The 22,787-nt window shown below is 37.2% G+C and overlaps 1 protein-coding gene across 2 annotated transcripts; it reads left to right on the top strand.

The window, feature by feature from the left end:
- The first annotated feature begins 857 nt into the window (after nt 1–857).
- CXADR (CXADR Ig-like cell adhesion molecule) lies at nt 858–18,888 on the top strand. 2 transcript variants are annotated; one of them, XM_071755304.1, is made up of 7 exons: nt 858–1,052; nt 1,748–1,952; nt 2,318–2,473; nt 4,176–4,298; nt 4,636–4,774; nt 5,107–5,293; nt 18,305–18,888. In XM_071755304.1, exons 1-7 carry the CDS (start codon nt 924–926, stop codon nt 18,344–18,346), a joined length of 981 nt encoding a protein of 326 aa, XP_071611405.1. In that variant the 5' UTR covers nt 858–923; the 3' UTR covers nt 18,347–18,888. The 2 variants fall into 2 exon arrangements, with proteins under 2 accessions (XP_071611405.1, XP_071611403.1); XM_071755302.1 differs by lacking the exon at nt 18,305–18,888 and having other exon boundaries at nt 5,107–9,553.
- Nucleotides 18,889–22,787: the final 3,899 nt, after the last annotated feature.

Here is a 22,787-nt window from a genome sequence, read left to right as displayed (position 1 = left end):
GTGGTGAAATCTGTGTGACTGTGTAGCAAAGACCGGCAGCTGCCCACACATCAAATGGCTGAAATTCTGAGCTTGGTACCCAGCAAGGTGGACAAAACAGAGAATGTACAAATGCCAAACCTCTTTCCATAGTGAGGAAACGGAGCTTTCTACTTCCTGATTACAATTGACTTGCCTCTTGATGAGGGAACCCTATGTTTGTTGTAAAAAAGGAAGAATCTTGGTCCAGGCTTTTTGAGTAATTTTCTTTGTGTCACTTTAAAGCTTCAGGACTGAACCGAGCAAAATTTCTTGCTTGGAAATACTGCTTTGCTTAGAGCGTGTAGATAAGGATTGCACAGCCTGTTTTTTTAGGAGTAAGACGAGAAAAAAAGGGTGAAGAAATCTAAAAAGTCACTGAAATTTTTGGAAAGGATTCATTTGTCCACTTGCTGTAGACAGAACAGCGCTTATACCTCCAGGCAGAGTAATTTCATTTGGTCTAACCCAGGGCTTCACTATAATTCTGTCTGTTCTGGCAGATTTCATTACTGTTTTAATGCTCTCATTTTACCAGTCAGGTAGTAGTGGTAGGGTGCTTTTCTAGTAACTTGAAAAAACTGATGCTGAAAATTTTGATTTATCTAGCTTTGTATGTGACTTGGATTCTACGAAAAACTACATGGCTTGAAAGATCTAAGTGCCTATTGGACGCGATTCCAAATGAAGTGTTCATTTGTTGTCTTCACTGATGTGCTGCATAGAATCTCCTAAGTGGTGACAAGTCTAACTAATGACATGATTTTTACACAAAAAAAGTCTATGATGGATTTGAATGCATGCCAACATGTAATAGAGCACTTACATGCAAAATGTTTTTAAAACAAAAATATATTTTTATAGGTCTAACAGAAAGCCTAAGCATAACTCCAGTTGAGCCATCAATGTTTGAAAAAGCACAAGGAGAGAAAGTTACATTGCCATGTACTTTTGTACTCTCAGAAGAAGATGAAGGCCCACTGGATATTGAATGGGTGTTGATACCAGCAGATAATCAAAAGAAGGAACAAATAGTAAGTAGAGACGTTTTTATTTATTCAGTTGTTTGAGTAGGTCAATGAATGAACTTTGTTAGTGACTTTTTAAACTACCACCTTTTTATGTTGGGATGCTTGTGATCCTAAATTACTTTGAAGCACTAGTCATATGACATATAGTGGAGTCTTTGTAATAGCAAATTCAATGTGAAATGTGAAGAAATTTCTCCTTGTAAACTTGTTTCTATAGGGGGAACTCTAAAATTAAAAATGCTTCAGTTACAGATAAAAAAACCCTTTTGTACCTTTATGCTTTTGTACCTGCATAATGTTCCTGATTTAAAACTAATTTATAAGAATTTGATTTTAAATATATGAATTCTTTTTATTGGTTATTAACTCTTTCCCTTCTTTGAAAACCTTACCAAAACCATTATTCCTTTCAGTAGGGTGTTTTGGCAGAATGAAGATTACAGCAATTTTAGACAGTTTTCCTTCTGCAGGAAGACAATGCTGACTTGCGACTGCTTGGATAGATGTTTGGTCAGAGTGTTCATTAGAGAACTGTGTGTGGTGTTTGAAGACTGAGATATTTGACTGTGTCTTACTTCTGGGATTATTTAAAATGGTAGAAATAAACTGTCAAGAATCTGAAGATACCAAATGTATCTTTGAATGTTTAAAGGTCAACTGGATGTATAAGTTTTTTTGTTTTTTTTTTTTAAATATAGATAATCATGTATGCTGTAGACAGGATTTATAATCATTATTATGCTGCTATGACTGGGAGGATGCAGTTTACTAATCCTGATCCCAGATCTGGTGATGGATCATTGGATATCCTGAATTTAAAGTCAGCAGACACAGGCACGTACCAGTGCAAAGTGAAGAAAGCTCCTGGAGTTCAAAGCCAAAAATTGCAGTTGACTGTACATGGTAAGAACATTTTTCTCAAATTTTCAGTGACACTTTTAATGTGTTTATTCCATCCTGTGTTTGATAAATGAAATGAAAACATCTCTCAGGAAAAGTTACACTCAATCAATAATGCATCCATTATTAAGTCTTTGCAGGGGGTTGGATGTCATTCTGTTCTGCAGGATGAAGGGAATTATACTCAGAATAATGAGTATTAAAAAAAATTCTACGTTTGTCCATGTAGTTCATAGAATATCTTCTGATGCATAGAAATTCTTTGTTGCATAAGCTTTTTCTTCAGTCAAATGAACTGACTTACTAGAACACAACTAGTAAGCATTTTTATTGTGACTGTTATTAATTCCATAATACTTTGTTTTTAGTAAAGCCTGCAAGAACTAAATGTTCCATTGAAGGACCGCAGGAGATTGGAAAAGATGTTATGTTGAAGTGTGCATCACAAGAAGGATCCCCACTTTTGTCTTATGACTGGAGAAGAGTATCTGGCACACAAGAACTTCCTGCCACCTCTGTGCTGAGTACTGTCAAACTTCATTATTTTGAAAACTTAAAGATTGCATTCATAATTTTGTCAAGCAGATCAAGCCTATTTTTAATAAGACCAGACAGAATAAGTATAATTTCTGCTGTCCTACTGGATAATGAAACTGACCTTAAAGCAAATAGATTTTTTTTTTGTTTGCTTCTTTGGTTTTGTTACTTTGTTTTATCTTTTTAATTCCTAGTGGGAAATATTTCAAGCTATAAATTGAGATTCTGAATGTTAAACTGTAGGATTATGCTCATACGTGCGTGAGTGTTGTTGAGTCCTCTTGTTTAGTGTTATTGGCTGCTTTTGTGCTCAGATGACAGCAGGAAAAAGTCAGAACACAGTCTAGAGGGTAAGAGCTCCCTTCATAGAATTGTAGATACAAAGGTTAAATTTTATTAGAGGTTGAACTGAGGTTGTCACTTTATGATCTTCCTTAAAGAAGAGTACTTCCTTAAAAAGAGTACAAGTCTTTGAAAGATAAGCTGTCCAGAGTAAAGAAGAAGAGAAGGCTTACACTCTTTTTTTTTACAATAATTTTAACGGAAGGATCCCAAATTATTATAGTTGTGGTACTGGATTTTTATTGTGAGAACTTAATTGTAGAAGGTTAATTTGTCTTTGTAAAAGTTACTCCTGAATGTTTTTTATCTATTTTGTAGTTACAAAAACATAGTTTGGTGTGTTTTCCTTGCAGATAGAGCAGTTCAAGAATCTGCTTACAAGTAGGCATATTTAAAGTCAAGGTTTTCAGGGCATGCTAGATAAAGTGTTATCATATGTCTAAAAGTTGCCAAAGTGGATGTGTGGTGGAGACAGCATGAGAGCTTCTGTTGTTCTTCCTCATAGGGTCTCCTTCCTCCCTTATGCCTCAAGAAATTCAGATGTGGTTTCAGTTTAGTTGATTTATAACAAACAAAGCCTGAATTCTTTGAACTTCTTCAGTCTTCTTCAGGCTTTTGTCATCTATTAGAATCTGTGATTTCTTAGAACACAGATCTCTAAAAATAAGCTATGTATAAAGAGCCTTATACTGTTCTTCATTTTGATCTTGCCTTAGTGTGGTTTGGTATCTCTTTGTTTTGACAGTGCACAGCTGATCACTAACGATATTATCTTTACCACTCGAGAACTTAACTTTTTATTGTTTTTCCTATTCTTTCTTCACATCTCATATTTTTGTCAAGATAACAAAATCACTTGACAGTACTAGTACTAGACAAGAATGACTGAGCAAGTCAGCCATTGGAGTGCAGTGTCTAGGCTAGATCTACCTCATGTTGAACATGGGTTCTGCAGGCATCTGAGCTGGTTGTGTAGAGTCAGTTTAGACAGAGAGAAATGAAGGAGGTGCTTCTGGGATGTAGTTAAACATTTAGTATTTAGAATTTTATGTTAGAATGAGAGAATTTGCCACTTTAAGCATCTCTTCCTTTCCGTGGATAAAACTATTAGTCTGTAGGCTTAATACTAAAGTCATGCTGGGGAATAAATTTCTAACAAGGTAAAAAGACTTTTACAAATAATACCATATCACAGATTTATAGACTTTTGGTTTCATTTGGATATTGTTAATATGGCATTTTTTAGTTAGGATATCATCTATATGCTGAGTTAATAATTCTGTAGTATTTAATATGGAATTGAACTTTGGAAATTAGTAAGCTGTAAACTTCTTTTGTTTTTTGTAGATAAAAATACAGGGGAACTTCTCTTGAAAAATGCCTCTCAAGACTACTCTGGTACATACAATTGTCTTGCCTCAAACAGAGTTGGCACGGATGAATGTTCTGTTCAGCTGAATGTCACCCCTCGTAAGTGTTTGCTCTGTAATGGTCATGTAATTTTGTGAATTAAAACTGAATAGTCTTGCTTCTCTAAGCTCCTAAAAGGTTAAAAAACCAACCCTCTTGTGTAATTTGATGGTTGCCACTTCAAGTCTTTACTTGCCACAATGTTTCTTTTCATGCAGAAAGCTGTAACTCAGATTATTGATTTAAATGCATGTGATTGAAGCATACCAGCTGTGATCCAGTGATACACTCTTAACCTGGATCATGTGGAGACAGACTGGTTTTGATGCTGAGAGAAAAGAAGCTGGTCAAATAAAGTTGATGCTTAACAAACAGTATTGTTATTTATCTATTTTAGCTATAAATACAGCTGGTATAATTGCTGGAGCTATTATAGGAACTGTGTTTGGTCTGCTTATACTGGCTCTTCCTGTCTACTGTTGCTGTAAGAAACACAGAGACAAGAAATACGAGAAAGAAGTACATCATGATATCAGGTAATGACATATCTAATTTCTGAGCAGTATTATTTAAAGATTAACTTTAAATGTGTATTTCTGCAACAGGTGAGACTTTTGTCTTAATCTAGAGAGCTTAGTAACATCCTAATAGCTTGGTCAGGGAACTTTTTGAATGTGGTGTAGGCAATCATGTGTAACTTCAGTGAAGATTTCAAAAGCAGTGAATGCTTTAATTATTTTTTACCTTAAAATTGTATTTGAGCTTCTCCTGGCTACTGCGTCTGCATAGAAAGAGATAAACTGAAAATCTGTTTTGTAAGCTCTCACATAGTAATAGTGTTTTGCAACTGTGTTTTTGTTTATTTCAGAGAAGATGTTCCACCTCCAAAAAGTCGCAGTTCAACAGCCCGCAGCTACATAGGCAGCAATCGTTCTTCTCTGGGTTCAATGTCTCCCTCAAACATGGAAGGATACACCAAAACTCCATATAGCCAAGTTCCAAGTGAAGACTTTGAACGTACTCCTGCTCAAAACCCAACCTTTGCACCTTCAAAGGTAGCTGCACCTAATTTAAGTAGAATGGGAGCTGTTCCTGTGATGATTCCAGCACAAAGCAAAGATGGGTCCATAGTATAAAATACTATTAATTTAAAGGCTGTTATAAATGTTCATTGTAAGTATTAGAGAAAACTACTGCATTCCATCCCTCATTTAAACAATGGCATGCGATTTTCCTTGAAGAAAATGAACAAGTTAGTTTGAAAAGCCACCAATGCTCATTTTAAATTTTAAACTTACTAGTACATGACAGTTGAACTATTTGCTAAAAGCATTGAAGTTCCTAAAGAAATAATCAGACACTGAAGGTATTTGGACCTCTGGTAGGTTGCTGAAGAGACACTGTCAGCTAATGTGCAGTTCTGAATATGTAACAGCAAGACACAAGTGAGAAGTTACAAAAGTATTTCACATGTAGACTATGAAGTTTTTCGGAGTTCCTGAAACTTTATCCTCAATTTTGGTGTAACAGAAATAATTTAGCTTGGCCAGTGCCTGTTGAAGTTGCAGGGGGCTGAAATACTGAGGATGACTTAGAATTCTGTTCAAATTCTGAGTACTTTATGCAGGTCTCTAACCTGGTGATGTTGGGAGCACTTCCTGAGCTCCTATTTCAGAGCTACTCGCTATTTCATTGGTTCACTTAATTTGATCTATTCTGAATTTCAAATTTCCGTGAGTGGAAAGTGACAGGAGACCTTGCAAGGTTTTTGAAACATGAATTTTCTGTAGCAGCTTGTTTTAGTCATGTCAGATGGCTTAATACTTAGGTTATGTGATGCAATTGGTCCTATTTCCAGGCTGGCAGGGGCTTTGGGCAACCTGATGTAGTGGCAGGTGTGCCTGCCCATGGCAGGGGGGTTGGAATGAGGTGATCTTTAAGGTCCCTTCCAACCCTGAAAATTCTATCAACCCTTCTGTAATTCTATCAGGTTGTTGGTAGTGGTATCTGAACTTTAAAATCAATAGATGACTGTTACTGTCACAGTTAGAATGAATATGTATATACAAGTCTTAAGTTAATAGTATCTTGCATTTTCCAAAGCATGTTTAGATTTTAATTGTTCCTTTTTTTCCCAAACTGATTACCGGAAAGCTCCATGGGATTTTGTTGAAAGCTGTTAAGTAACTGGTATTTGATATCTGCCCTCTTGCTCTAACATCACTTTGGAAACATCTTTCCTCATAATACATATCAGCAGTAGTTAGTCTTTAATTATGTTGCTAATACCCTTCTGTATGAATTTGCAAGGACTTGAGAGTTTACTTCTCCTATCCTTTTTCAACAGCCCTAAATATTCTTATTGCCAGACATCTAGGATTGTAAGAGCAAGAGTTTCACGCACCCAGAATCTGATAGGAAGTAGTTAGCAGAAATATTAATATAAATCTCATGTTTCAAGATTAAATCCCCTTCTTTTCAGTTTTGCAAACTTAAAGCATTGGAGGAGGAACAGAAAATCCCTTATCTTACTTTCACATACTTAGGGACTTTTGATAGCTTCTGATAACTGATCTCGTATACCTGTGGAAGCTGGATTTAAAGCTTAGCACAGTTTGAATCATTGTGGCTTTTTTTTTTTCTTCCTTCCTACTTTCTATTTTCATTCCTCATCCTGTACTGTGGGGCAGAAGGCAGAGTCCCTTCATTATTTTTTTTTTTTAGCTGTTTAGATGTTAAACTGCAAGATATTTTGGAAAACTATAAAGGTGTATTAGTGTGTGGCACTGATGTTGATGAAGGAAAATATCTGAATAGCCTGTTGAAAGATGTTAGGATTATTTGTATGTAGCAACAATACGAGAGAAAACATTTCCCCAAACTTCTAGGTTTAGTGTCTGCTTTTTTGTAGCTGCTTATAGATCTGTGATAAATTCTTTGGCTTACTACTAAATGTTTTTCCTACCTGTAGTTAGGTGCACAATTTTTGACTAGCACTACTAATGTAAAAACATACCCTTCATACTGAATTTAGAAACTTAAATGGCTACTAAGTATTCTAGACTTAGTTTTACACATTTGGGACTTTTTTAGATTGTAAACTGATACTGTTAGAGATCAGGTTTTTAATCTTCATGTGTGCCTTTTCAATAAACTTTGCCTGATTGTAACTTCAGTTTTTATGAAATTTCTGGTGCCTAAAATTGCTATTTGAACAGGTGCTTAGATGATGGTACAGTTCTTAAAACATGACACTGTGATCTTGATTCTTATGTACAATTTATACCTCTTCCTGCCTATTTTTGGATGTAACTTCAGTGGCTCTCTGTATTGTTCTGTATTTCAAAATGTCAGTTACTCCTTTACTTGCTAGTTATGATCTAAGCATTTATATTCCTGAAAACTATTCAGTTGTTGTACCAATGAGATGGAGGACTGATTTTTACTTGTGTGGTAAATAATAGGTTTAGTAACTGTGCCAAACACACGCTTATGAAGAACAATAGATGAGGAGACATCTTGCATCCAATTATTGTGATAGAAGAGACTTCCAAGATTTTAATCATACACTGATTGTTTACCTTGAAACTAAGGCCTTCCTTAATTAAAAGGGTATATAGGTATTATAAATACAAGTTGAGTACAAAACTAAACTGAATCACAGACTGAGAGATAGCTATAAATCTAAGCAACCAGGCAACAAACCTGTTGAATTTGGTTGTTAGCCATCTGTGGACATATGTAAGATTAGATGTGAGTTTAGATTTTTTTTTTTCCTTTTTAAAATTTTTTTAATTGTGTTTTTTTGGTTTGTCCTGAGACCTTGTGCTTTCAGTCAGGTAAGCCCTAGGATACTCAAGAACAGAAATTTATCTCACCAAAGTGCACAGAGCTGAGTTTACACAGGCTTAATGCTCTGTCAGCTTTTACAAAATAATAAATGGACAGAACAGAAGGACAGCATGTTGTGCCCTCAGAGCCTAGCTGTTAGGCTTAGCAGCCTTGACAGTGTCTGTCTATTTATGTAATTGTATGAAAAATAAAAGAAATAGAATTTGACATAGTCCTTACCAAAATAAAGTACCTCTGACTTGGGATAAACTTTGCCTCAAGTTGGTATTGTCATGCTGTTTTGAATGGATAGAACACTACTATGAAAACTGAATACTGCTATTATAAATTATTTTATTAGTAAATAGATTGTTCACTTACACTGGATTGTGATTCTCAGAACCAGCTACTATAGTCTGGCAATGGTTTCTAGCTGTAGGAGATCAACTGGTTAAACATATGAGGTGTCCGATCTTAGAGATAGCTCTGATAACAGAATTCTTCTAGTAAGTGATGGCAGCTGATACACCAGTTAGAAGGTGGCATTTTTAATGTCTCGTTTTATTGAAAAGAAAAAGAGGGACTGGGGGGGGGGGTATGTGTGGTACCATTGTGTAAATACTCTAAGTGAACTCAAGAAACCTATAGTTAATGTCATGACTGTAAACTTGACTGTTGAGGACTACTATGTATAGAAGAAAAACCTTAATTTTAGCATGGTGTGAATAAAGTGTTAGACTTGTAATACTGTAGAGGTTATGTAACACTTGTCCATACATTATTATCCTTTTCATAAACTTTCTGAAATGGATACTTAAAGATACTTGTGTGAAACTTCCTTATCTCAAGTGAATACTTCTTCCTAAAACTGTGTAGTGCACATAAATGCCTTGTTAGAGGGGTAAAACATGACTTTTGAAAGAAATGTACAATGCATACATCTTTATCAGCTTTGATAGTTGCATTCATGTTAGATGTATGCTTCCTGCTTAATAGTACAAGTAAGACATAATTGCAAGTTTTTCTGTAATGCTGAATATTGTATATTACTGGTGTTCATGATAAGCTTTTGGTTTTGTTCTTAACAGTGTATATTCATCATCACTTTAGATCTCTTTTCCAGTCTAACAGCATAATACTATGTGTCACATAAATCTTGTTTTATACACTTAATAGGTGCTTTATGGGACCCTTTGGTTATTGGTCCTGTAGCATTGAGGCACAGTTCAATTGAAATTAGAGCAATAATACTTCCTGGAATCCAAAATGTTATGATGTTACATTACAATTCTCATGCACAAAGCATGGACTTGAATATTGATACAAATTTCAGTATGAGGTTTTATATTCACACTTTTGGGGAAATGGTATTTTAAAATGCAAGTATTGTGAGTGAATTTGTAAAAACTAAATCGAAAAATTTTAAAATGCTGTAGTTCCATGACAGACTTGTGTACTTTTTGAAATAAAACTGTTGGAGAAAACAGTAGTCTGTCTTTATTTTAAAACAGCACTTGTGTATGGCTTCAGCTTTCTCTTTATGTAACTGGAAGTAAACTAATAAATAAGGCTGTGTGTACCACACTGGCATTAATAATTTCATTTCTTGTTTCCCCCCCAATAATTTCTAATAGTTAAAGGGAAGTAAAACTTTAGATATTTTGAAACAAACACATACTTGAGGTTTCAGATAGTAGATATACAAATGTAGTGATCAATTTATAAAATGTGTTGGAGTCATCTCAAATGTTACTCTGAAGCATAAGTCTGCGAAGGACCTTAGAGTGAATTTTATACCTCTTTATTTTAGGTAGAACTAAAAATTCATGAAACTGATTAATTCTTTTTAAAGTTCAAACAAGCATTACAGCACTCAACAGTTGTTGATTGAATGTTTGATTTATATTGTCGATTAAGGTACATCTTTTTGATTTAAGTGAATTTGACTAGGAATACTCTTTGCAAACCAACTGATTACTGTCCTTGTAATTTCACTTAGATTAATGCAGTTTCTCCAGCGTCATCTTGGGCACAAAGTTTTAGGGAATAGTCTGGCATGGGCTCTGTTTGCATTAGTGGCATGTATGATGTTTATATCTTTGGAGGCCTAATTAGCTTACATTTGTTCTTAATGTATGCATATCTTCATATTTTAATGTGCACCTGTGGTATGCCAGATGTTTCAGTCACTACTTTGTGTGCATCTAAAAAACCTGTTCAATACATGTGTGCACAAGCATATGAGGCTAAATGTACTGTTGGAAAGAGCTTTAGGTTGGTTTGTTTGTTTTTTTGTCTATTTAAAGTTAAGATTTGTGCTTAACTACAGAAATAAACCTAATGAAAACAAAGGTTCAGATTGTCTCTATTTGTAGAGCTCTAAAAAGCCTTCCTACACCCTTTTAACATTAATGTCAAGACTCGGGTTCAAGACTTCTGTCCATTACTAAGTTGGCAGCTTTGTGACAGGCAGCACAGCCTTAGCTACCCCAGGTCTTTCATCTGGAGATGAGATGATTGTGAATCAGAGAAGCTGGGTACCTTGGAAATTCCAAGCAGTTAGCACTTTCCCCAGGGTGTCCTGAAAGAACAGATGGCACTTGTCTGTCATAGGGTAGTTCTACAAAACCTTTCTGGTCCTTATATATGTATTAGAACATGCATTGGATAAAGTTTCTTGACATGTCTTCCCTACTGGTTTTTTTGTGTTTTGTCTTGTGGGTTTTTTTGTTTTTTTCTCTGTGCAACTTTGTGTATTTTGAGCTTATTATTTCAGCTGTACTTCTTAGATGGAGAAGCTTGGGTTCTTCCAAACCCTAAGATAGTGCTGCTGGGCAATGAATAGTTAGACTGTTTTAGAAAATAGTTAATGCCAGTCACTTATCCTTGTTTTCGTGTGTGTAAAATCCATAAAACAAAGGAGCCTGTAAAGAAAATATCTAATCAAGGAGGGAAAGCAAGAGTAGAGTGAAAGAATCTATGAATGTTTTCTACCTTTCAAAGTCACAGTTTATTCTAAAATTACCTCGTGGGATGACTGTGTGTGGTTGCCAAACATGAAGACTTCCATCTTAATATTAAAATAATGTCTGCATTTGAGTTACAATGATTGTGTTGCTTTTTGAACATGCTATAGGCTATTTGCTGAATGGTACAGGGTCAGCTATGAGGAGGATAATATGAGCCTTTAATTTTATAAAGTAACCAGTCTGGCAGAAAACAAGCCCAGAGGATTACATTTTCCCTGCTTCTGACTTCCATACTAAGTCAAATTTCTGATATTAGACGTCTTCTAAAGATCCTTTGATTTTTCATATCATTAGAATTTTGTCAATGTTAGTGCCACCCTCGTAAGTTGGAATTTTGAAGTCTTCAGCACTCAACTATGGGGAACTGACCAGGTCGCTTTGTATTTGCAAGTGCATACCATTTAGTGCCAGCAGCTTCTAGATGAGTCCTCGTTTTTTGTGGGTCACAGTCATTGGAATTTCTTTTTTTTTTTTTTTCTTTTTCTTTTTTGAAAGCATTGACCAGCAAAAGGACAATTCTACCATATTATTCAGGAGACATTAAGAAAGTTATGCAACTCCCATACAGGAATCTTGCGTGGTGCCAGGGTTGCTGGATGGTGGCAGGGAGGGGAGTAGCTCTGTAAAGAAGTTGAGCGTGTTGGTTACACAACCTGATTATGTAATGATTTTAAAACATGGCAATATTAGAAGAGACATTAACATCTGAAAGCACATCATTTTACCTCGGTAGTCTAATTTTTCTTCAGGGAAAAACCTCTGAAGACAGTATGTCCACTGGGAAGCTCAGAGGGCTGTGTGATGCAATGAGAGTTGTCCCACTTCTCAGGGCTGGATGCTGTGGTTCTGTGAGCTGTAGGCAGGCAGGACAAAAGTTGAGTGCTGTACCTGAAAGGTATTGAACTCTTTTCCCATAGCCCTTTGCCAAGCTGCAAAATGAGGCAAGGAATACAGCGAGTCTGATCAGTTTGTGGAGAATTGTGTAGCAGGGATCTGTATTTTGGAAACAAACTCAGTGTCCAACTTATTGAAGCCTTTCCCCACTCTGGTTTCCAGCAGCACTGAGTTTTCAAACAGTCTGCAAAACCTTTTTGCATTTAGAGTTGCTGGTGAAGCCAGCATGTCTTTGCTTAGATGGCAGGATCTTGTACTCCTCCTGCCATGAAGTCATTTTTGCGTGTGATGGTTTTGATTACATTATCACTAATAATATTGTATAAAGTAGCAGTCAGGCACTGTACACTAAAGGTCCCTGAACCCCCCAGAGAGGGCAAATGGTGATTTCATGCCTTCTTGGTGCTCTGGGCACAAACATCTCCAGGGGTTGCAGTGTCCATTCAAGTTAGGTAGCAACTCATTCAGAATGTGGTATTGAGGAATACAAATCAGATGGTAAATAAATAAATCAGATGGTAAAGAACTACAGAAGTAATTTAGTACCATTAACATAATAGCTTGCAATTATGTCAGTTTTGCAGATTATGTTCTGTGTGAATAGGAAAGAAACCAAGATAACTGTTCCTTGTGACCATTTACTGCTGTACAAGTATTGTACTAAGTAACACCATTTCAAAGCCTGTGATTTGGCCTGCTCTGAGATATGGAAGTGAAACTTACTCCACGCAGGAATCTAAATCTCCTCAGATCGTATCACTTGGTGACGTTTTGCTCGTGAAGCAGCAGTCAGAATTAGTCAGATTTGACTGAAGTTAGTGTGCAGCAGAGCATCCCTTCTCAGGGTTTAAGGTGTCTGACTACATGCATCAGCAACTCACAGATGACTGAAGGGGCGATGTTTCTAACAAAATATTTGCTGAGTCAGAACACTTGAACTGTGCCTTAACTGTAGGAAATCAAGATAAAATTATTACTTTGGATTTCCTTTTACTAGTAGAGTACCTCGTGGGAAACTGATGCTCTTGCACCAGAGATAAAGGCAACTGGTGGCAGTACATAAAATTACTGAATTGCTTGTGACTGCTAAAGGAGATGAGAGCTCTGGGGCACAGCTGGTGGTTTGTGGAATATGTCAAAAAGCTTATGTTGTGGCTGCTAGCATTGAACTTCTTATCCAGATAAATAAAATGCCCTTCCCTGTCTCTTCCAATCCTCTAACTGTCAAGACCAGAAACAGTCCATCCAACCTGTAGGAGTTTTAATATCAAAATTAAGCTTGCAGTTACTTTTAAGTATTCCTTTCCCTGTTTCTTTTTGGTGCACAAGACAAATTACAATTCCTGCAATATACTAAAAAAGCCACAGCTTCAAATGAACTGTTTGGTCTTGCCCTGCCTTCTTCCTTGTATTCTGTAATTCAATACGAAATTTCATAAGAATTGCAATGTCTTTTTCTTTTGCTTCAGACTTGAGTTACGGTTTGGGTGACCTTGTTAGGTAACCTGTTTAATTTAGTGACCCTGTATTCCATTACAAAATGGGGAAAACTCACTGTGTTTAAAACACAGAACTTAAAATTTTAAGTCGTGGTCTTCCATACTATCTCCAGACTACCTGGAAAAAACATTTTGTGGCTAATTTGGAACAAAATATTAAATTTTGTGCTTGGGAGTACTGGACGCCCTCTTGTGGCTGACACTTGGGCAGGATGCATCCCCTCTTTTATGATAAATGCAACCCTATGGGTCTACCGTGGTTTGCAGTGACTTACCAGGAAATGTTACATTTTCCAACAGAAAGCAAAATAACCTCCTGAAGGGCTAGAAAGTTATTTTCTTATTACTTACTCAGTAGAATGATTTAGGTCAGAAAGGGGTTATAATCTGCATCAGTTATTTGTTTTTTCTGTATGATAAAAAGCTGTAAACTCTACAAAGATTATTAAAGAAAATGTACAGCTGGGATGAATTTACTAGACAGTTTTTAACAGTTGTGGTGAGAAACACTATATTTGTATTACCTTTACAGACTACTATTTACACTATGGCTAGACTAGGTGCACATACTTCTATGCCCTTTTTATTTACAAAAAAAAAAAAAAAAAAGTAACTTAAGCTTGATTAACTAGTGTGAACAAGAGCTTAGTTATGGAAATGTCTGTTTTCCTCAGGCCAGCTTAAGGTCAGCAATTAGATTTCTTTATTTGCAGCTCATTCAGGAAAAAAATCCCTCTGATAACGTCATAGTTGTATCTGCCGGTTCTCTTTTAGGAGACTGAAAGACTATGAATATTGTGATTCTTTTACAAATAATGTGCAGTTCTGATCTTCCTAAACTTGCATACTTAAGAAGCATCGAAGTTTTAAACATCAATTACGTGTTTTTAAAATCAAGGTTATGTTGCTACTTGGAATATTTTATGTATATTGTTTTAAAAATTGTATATGTGTATCAGTGTGATTTTTTTTAATAGTGTGTGAACGGGGTAGGCAGGCAGGAATCTCAGACTAAAATCTTTCATTCCTAGTTGAGAGTGCTTGAAGGAATATTAGAGCCTTTATGCTTAGCAGTCCTTTTTGTTGGCTGAATTAGCATAATTGCTGTGCCTCTGGTGTTACCTGGGTAAACCAGGATTTTAATCAGCCCTCTGAGTGAGGGATCCAGCTGACAGTGAAAATTAGGTCATTATATTACACATGTGAGTTTTAATCTGACAACATCCCATGTCTGTGCCAACTATACTAACCAGTTAACTTGCTGCTGGCTTTATGGTTTAAACATGGAGGGAAATTGCTGAACATGCAAGGAAGCTTAGGACATCCTTGATGCTTGGCAGAAACTCGCTCACCTTCAGAAACAGTAATAAAATAATCCCAAAGCAAGGGGGTCAGATTAACAGAGAGAACTATTAGGGTTGATGTGTTTTGGTTATTTTATTATTAGTATTAGTATTATTAGTATTATTATTAGTATTATCACCATCATCATTATCATTAATTATTGTTAATAATTATTATTAATAATCATTATTAATTATTATTATTTTCTCTTTAACATCATCTCCTTATTCCTCAGCTTCCACATATGATAGAATGGAGATGCTGACTCTAAGGGACTTCTGGAACTAGAGTTTCCCATGACACTGACATTTTTTAAAGTTATCTTTGAGCCTCTTCACTCTTCACCAGCTGCCCATCTACTTCTTATTTTAATTCTTTCATAATCACAGAAAAATTTTAAATATATGTATTTAAAGATAGTTACCTTGGTAAGAACATCTAAGGTTGTCTCTGCTGTTTTGTTTTCTTAATTCCACCCTGACAGTATTCACTCTTCCAGTGCTTTTCTAGTGCTACCTGGGCGTTTCAAGTTCTCATAAAAATAATGGTAGGGCAGATCTCACTAGGCAGCTTTTTGAGCATGAAAGAACCCCCAAAGCCCATTGCCAACACAAAGGGGAATAGGTTTCTTCTGAAAGCGTTGCCAGAAATCCCAGCTTGGAAACCTGCTTGGTGTCACCTGGGAAGGAGGCAGTTTCTTTCCTTCCACTCGATAGGATGTGGGAGAGGGGTGGCCCTGGTCAGTCAACTGGGTCTCTTTGACACTCCCTCTCCCCACACTTCTTGCTGCTCGGTTAGTGAGGTGCTGAAAAGTATTCTCAGGGTAAGGAAGTTCAGCCTATTGATTTTGCAGATACAGAATCAAGATGGGTTGAGCATTTTTCTCTTTGTCATTATTGATACTGGAGGTACCCAGCCATGTATACTTACACTGACAGGCTGAGGTACATAGAGACAGAAAGTCCCTTGTCATTGCATTGGCCCTCTCAGTAGCAAATTAATCTTTGGTTTTGGCTGTTTATACATCTTTCTTCTGCCTACAGCTTCTCATATTGGTGGCTGGCCTTCCCCTTACTGTTGCTATGTATTTAATCACTGAAGCAGGATGGATTTTTAGACAGTTTTTCCTTTCCCTGAGTGTAGTATGTTGCTCCACTTCTGAGGAGGGTGATTGCTTCTTGTGGTCTTTAATAATTTTTGTTCCTACTCATTTTCACTCATTTTTGTCTGTTATAGGCACTTTAAACTAAATATACCTTTTATATATATATATATCTTGTATTTTAGAGTGGCCCCTGTTTTTCCAGCTTTAATATAATAAGGTTACAATTGCAAGTAACTGGGCTTCTCATTAATTGGGATTTATTCTTGCAAGATTCAAAAGAGTAACCACATCTTACTTATTGGGATTTATTCTTGCAAGATTCAAGAGTTACCACATCTTATTTGTAAGTTACAACACTGGTTGTAAACAAACAACATTTTTTTATTTCTTTGTTTGTTTTTCTCTGTCACAGCTCTGTGAATAACCTCTAGTTGTGTCGTAGGTTTCACTTGCCAGGCTGCTTTTTCCCTGTTCCTTTTCCCTTCCCTTTCCCTTTTCCTTTCTCTTACCCCTCCCCTTTCCCTTTCTCTTTCTCTTTCCCTTTCCCTTTCCCTCTCCCTTTCCTAGAAATTTATTTAGATGAGAAGGAGAGCGGAATAAAATCAAGACTGAAAGTATCAGGAGAGTGTGGGCAAAGGAAAGCAGATTATGTTTTGTTCCCTTTTGTCTCTCTAGCTCATTTAAGCATCTAAATTAAAAAAACTTTTCCTCTTCCAAACAATGGAGGGATCAAAAGCTCCCACTCCCTCCCAGCTCATCTCTGTGTGCCATACAGCAGATTTTTTTTCTTCATAAGCAGAGTATGGTGCTCGTCTCTTGAGTCATTAATGAAAAGGAGAGAGCAGGACGTGTGTGATGGAGAATTATAATTACAGGAGCATTTACTGCCTTATCCCTGGGACTAGCTAGATTTATAAATGTTTTGGCTTGTAAGAGCTCTGTTCCTCGGACTGTTCCAATAGAGTGCAGTAGGATGAATTGTGTAGGCAGCAGTTTAGTCTTTATTTAGAAGGCATATGTTTACTAATTATTAACTAGTTATCTGTTTTGAGAGCTATTAATACCAGAGGGCAGAAATAGGAGTATTGTGTTAGCTTTGGAGCAAAGACAAGAATTCAGATAGAAAGGTGATTTCAGTATTCAGTCCTAATTAATACGCCTCTTACAGAGTATCAGTGAAGTTGATCAAATACAATTTCAGGCTGATACTAGGGTTCTTGTTCCTGTGATACAAGAGCTAAGGATGGAGGTATTTGGTTAGGGTGGAAAATAAGTTCCATGAGGAAAAAATCAAAACACTGCCAAAATCTTCCAAAATGGAGAAACTGGTGGCTAAATGGTCCTAAAAACTTTTACACTGTTACATTCCTTAACAGGCTATTTATATAAGCAATAGCCAGAGTGAAGTTGTAAAACAGTTTCTACTAGAAAATTTCTTCAAAAAGGAAGAAGACAAATGTGGTGATTTAATGCCCAGCAGTACTTGATGCTGATTTGAGCTGTGCTTCTAAGCAAGGTTTTGTGAAGGTACTCTATTATTTTTGCTGTCATGAGGAACTGGAAGATTTTCTTTGATGTGTAATTCTAATTGCAATATGACGTTTGCTGGGAAGAAAGGGAGATGTTACAGAGGTAGCCTGAGTCAGTTTTTTTTTTTTTAATTATTGGTTTTAAAGAGAAACTATGGTGGAGTTGAGGCATATTTTAATATTCTGTGAGGACTGGTGTAGAAATACAAAAGCCTTTAATAAGCTGAAGGAGAAAATGAGATACTTCCAGTAAATGCAATATATCCTTATACATTTGTGGATTATTAATTAGGAAGAACCTAGGAACTTATTATTATTATTATTTTTGTACAAAGAAAGGTATCCCCAGAAAAAGTCAACAAAAATTGTCAAGGAACTAGAAGTGACTGCTAAGGAAATGGTGAAACAAGCAAGTATGCAAATGGGGATGAGTCACTGGAGTCTGAGAAAACTGGGTGCTTATGGCAGTAAATGCCACAAATGTGTGGTTCTTCAATAATTCAAGTTCCTAAGAAAAGAGACATCTAAGCAGCATCTGACAGATGCTTTTGAACCAGGTTGTAGTCAGTACATGCTGGGAAAGCCATGAGGATTTTCAGATAACTGAAGATAATGACAATTTGCAACTAAGTTAAATTTACAGTCACTTAAAGTCCAGTGATTAATGGAGTCAATTTGCTCCACCACAGCACTTGTTTTCTGCAAAACACTGGTAGAAACTCTAATCTCAATGATGATAATTTGGGTGAAGATCTGATTTGAGCATTTAATTACTGTATATTACAGTATGTAGCCTCTTGTTAATGTAGATTATTGATATTCTTTCTTTTTGTAGTATGACATCGCACACAAGATTGGTGACATAACAGTGGTATAGACATGAAGAAACAGGCATCATTTTTTGCATGACTTTCAAGTATGGTGAAACTGAAGTACGTTATGAAATGAAGTGCTGTTTTTTTTACTTTAGATTCATTCAAGATTATTAAGTAGGCTGTATTCAGTTTTGTAAGTATAAAATTTTTTCTTTTACATATTTTTACTGCAAAATTTAATGAGTTACTTCTAACTTTTTTCTTGCTAGTTCTGTATTTTGAACAGTGTACACGATCACTCCTCTCTGCCCTCCCTCCCCTATTCCCCAGAGGTTCAAAAAATCGTGAAGTTAATAAAATCAACTCAGGTAGTAGAAATATAGCCTTAAGCAGTAGGGTGTTGAAAGAGATTGTAATCTGAAATAGACTAGCATTGGTTTTTCCTAGCTTTTTGGACTATGATGATTTGATAGGAAGTATATCACATATTCAGTTCTGTAGTGGTGCTGATGAGCTCTTAAAACCTGTGTATGAAATGCTCTGTATTTTAAGATTGTATATATTTTATAAGTCTTAATAAAATATACTTGAATATAACAGTTAATGCATGCTTCAGTGTAATCAATTAATGCAGGTGTTGAGGTAACTCTTGTCTGTACACTGCCCCATTCCTCCTGCTCCCCAACTTACCCTGCAGGAGACCCAAGGAAGAAGAGCTCACTCTTTAAACCTGGCTAGTTAATGGGGTCTTTGTTGCCTCCTGTGGTGTGGAGACTTTGGGGTTTGATTTCTTAATCTACCTAACCAGGTAAGGATGAGACCACTGTAGATCGATCCCATGGATTCGAGCTTAGTTATTAATTTTCAGAGCTGCTGGTACTTGGGTGTTTTTGATAACTTGTCACCTGTCACAGTCTACATCAATCAGAGCACACCAATGGACACCTCAGCCACAACAACCCCATGGGGAGCTCCAGGCTGGGCACAGAGTGGCTGAGAGCAGCCAGGCAGAGAGGGACCTGGGAGTCTGGATTGACAGGAAGCTGAACATGAGCCAGCAGTGTGCCCAGGTGGCCAAGAAGGCCAATGGCATCCTGGCCTGGATCAGGAACAGCGTGGCCAGCAGGTCCAGGGAAGGGATTCTGCCCCTGTACTCAGCGCTGGTGAGGCCACACCTCGAGTCCTGTGTCCAGTTCTGGGCCCCTCAGTTCAGGAAGGATATCGAGGTCCTGGAGCAGGTCCAAAGGAGGGCAACCAGGCTGGTGAAGGGACTCGAGCACAGATCCTATGAGGAGAGGCTGAGGGAGCTGGGGCTGTTCAGCCTGGAGAAGAGGAGGCTCAGGGGAGACCTCATCACTCTACAACTCCCTGAAAGGAGGTTGAAGCCAAGTGGGGGTTGGTCTCTTTTCCCAGGCATCTCTCAGCAAGACAAGAGGGCATGGTCTCAAGTTGTGCCAGGGGAGGTTTAGGTTGGACATTAGAAAGAATTTCTTTACGGAGAGGGTGATCAGACATTGGAATGGGCTGCCCTGGGAAGTGGTGAATTCTCCGTCCCTGGAGATATTTAAAAAGAGACTGGATGTGGCACTCAGTGCCATGGTCTGGTAACTGCAGCAGTGGTGGATCAAGGGTTGGACTTGATGATCTCTGAGGTCCCTTCCAACCCAGCCAATTCTATGATTCTATGATTTAGTTAGTAACAGTGAACACAGACAAACTTGAACCTGTCTTTGATAAACTACAGCTCTTTGTGCTCTTGAGAAATACTGGGTGTATGTGTATGTGCTGGGTTTTTTTTACTACTGCAAGTATGTAGATAATAACTTAAAGGTTAATCCAGTCATATCTGCTGTGCTGTGCTCTGAAGGCAAATGTAATCCATGGGTGAAACTGGTGATTATAATGCTGAAAAAATATGTTCCTTATTAAATAATTTTTGCTTCTGTTTTCAGAGGAGCTCAGAGAATTAGAGAGTAAACTCAAACTCAGATGCTTTTGACCAAAAGATCCATATACTCAGTTTTATGAAAAAAACAGTACATGAAAGAAACAAGTAAAACCATGCTAAGAAAATAGTATATTTGTGAGAAAAATGAAAATGAGGATAGTTTATAAATGTCACAGGTTTAAGCAGCCAATTAAAAAACTCAAAAATTCCAAATTTGAGCTCAATATTGTAACTACAGAAAAGATACTATGCCTTTAAGAAACACTTGTTTGTATGCTAGAACTTTACATTCCTTATTTACTCCTTTGACTCCATGCTGCCTGAACTTGTCTGTGAGTGAATCTGGCAAGCAACTAATCAGGGTAAAATTCCATTGGTATCAGTATGAAAGTTTCCTAGCCAAGAAGTAGAAACTGCCTGTTTGGCACATGTTCCTTAAGGTAGTGGTTTATAGATATAACTTACCTTTCTTCCTACAATGTGCTCCATGTAAGATGAATAGATGTCTCCCCTCTAGATGGTGCTCACCATCATCTAAGTGCTTTATTTCTGGTGTTTTAGGAAAGGAAGAGAAAAGTAGGAATTGCTGTGCAAGTTTATAGTGTTGTTTAAAAACTGAGTTTTGCTAAGGAACTCTTTTTTTTTTTTGCAGAAAAATATGCAAAACTTGAAGCACCAAAGTTTGTTATTGAAAAATTAAGTGATATAAACTATTTTAAACTCAAATTCCTACCTAAATTTTGCAAAAAAATTGCATTTAGTTTTTCTTCAAGAAACTAGTAACTGCTTTGCTCTCTGTCTAGTGAGCTCCTTGCCTAATCCACAGGTTATTACCTGGTACCAATTGGTCCAGGTACCAATTGGTCCAGGTACCAATGCTAACTCTTTTGAAAGGTGTTGTTTATTGGGTACTTAGTCCAGAAGCCTGCCCCAGTTAGGTCACAAAGTAAGTGTTGTTAAGTTTTAGTTGCTGTGGTGTAAGCAAGTTACAAGTTTGAAAGCTCATCTGATTCCACACAGAAAGTCTGGCTTGAGATTCTGACTTAAGGTGACTTTCTGGCACCTTTCTCAGGCTTGGAAGATAGGATAATTAAGCCTGGAGGTCATGCCTGTATAGATTATTGTGACTAGATGACTGACTGTAGATATCAGGAGGCATTTTTGCTTGGTTATAGACTTATTTTTCAACCATTTATCCTTTGTTTCTAATATAGAGATGATCGGTGGATGGAAAACACCCCGGCTCTTGTGCCAACATTGCTAAATGAGAAGTAGTGCATTTCACATGCCTTACCTTCTTGCTAGGGCTTGCTTTTCACAGGAAAGTACAAGCAGATACTTATTTGTTGACTATGCTCTTATTCATACCCAAAAATATCTTATCTGATGTTTGGATGCAAGTTGACTACTCTGGACCAGGAGAGTAAGCCTAAGCCTAAATGTCAGCAATACTCAGTAGCCTATATCTCAGCTGCAAAGCAATGAAACTGACTTGGAGTGCCTTGCCACCACCCCTGCACAGTATGTTGTTCTATCAAATGGGAATGGTTAGATCGAGCTGATACTTCTCTCATTTTACTTCAGACCACTTCAGTTTTGTTTCTCCAAAACCCACTGTAATTACAGACATCTGAGGATCTGTGCACTATGCTCATCCCTTCTCATGTTTGCCAGCATCATCTTTGTGGTTAGCAAGCCTTGCAGTCATGTAGACTTTTAGGTTTGATGTAGGCTTTGGAAAATGTATTTTGCAAGCTGTTACAAAGGTTGGTTGTGTGGGTTCATACGGCCTCAGTGGAGTCTCACACGCTGTCTCCCGTTTAGGGCAAGCCATAGCAGATGAACTTCATCACTACATGAACTTTCCCATGTCTAGGGGCTGATTCCGATTCAGATTTTGTCCCACAGCTGAAATAAAGCTGAAACAGACTGAGAACTGGGAAAAATGTATAACAGTGCAAGGCAATTTCACATTTCTACAGCCTTATCCATGCCTGAATTTATACCATTCTAAGTATTTGCATGAAATTAAGAATCCTCAAACCATGACTCTAGCACATGCATTTTGAATAACTGAATTCAGAATGCTACAAAAAGACTTGTCTCATCCTGCCTAGCTATTGTCTTTTCTTTCCTGGCCTTGGGCTACCTCCTATCTTGTCAGCATAAGCACTGGTGCAGCTGCCCTTGAGCCATGTCAGAGACATGATATAGTTTAAAATCACTTACATATGGCCTGGTGTAGTTTTAACTCAGGTATGTTCATCAATTCACCAGGCAGCTGAAGCAGCTTTCGTGCTGACAGCAGGAGAAAAAGGCAGGGTGACAGTAGAAACAAGGATCAAAGTACAAGAGAAGGGGGAAGGGTGGACAAATGCTTTCTACAGCAGTGCCAAAAGGGCTTGGAGCAACTGAGTGCCCTGCTCTAAGCCAGGGGTTCGACCAGGGAAACTCCAGAGGTGCTTCCCACAGCTTTTCTGTGATCTCAGGAAAAAGATACACCTGCCCGAGTCTTCTCTGCATCAATAAGTGGTGATCCTCAGCTGCCACATGAA

The sequence above is a fragment of the Heliangelus exortis genome, chromosome 1 (genome assembly GCF_036169615.1).
Source record: "Heliangelus exortis chromosome 1, bHelExo1.hap1, whole genome shotgun sequence".
NCBI lineage: Eukaryota > Metazoa > Chordata > Aves > Apodiformes > Trochilidae > Heliangelus > Heliangelus exortis.
Note: the sequence above shows the minus strand (reverse complement) of the source record. Positions and strands in the feature narration are given on the sequence as shown.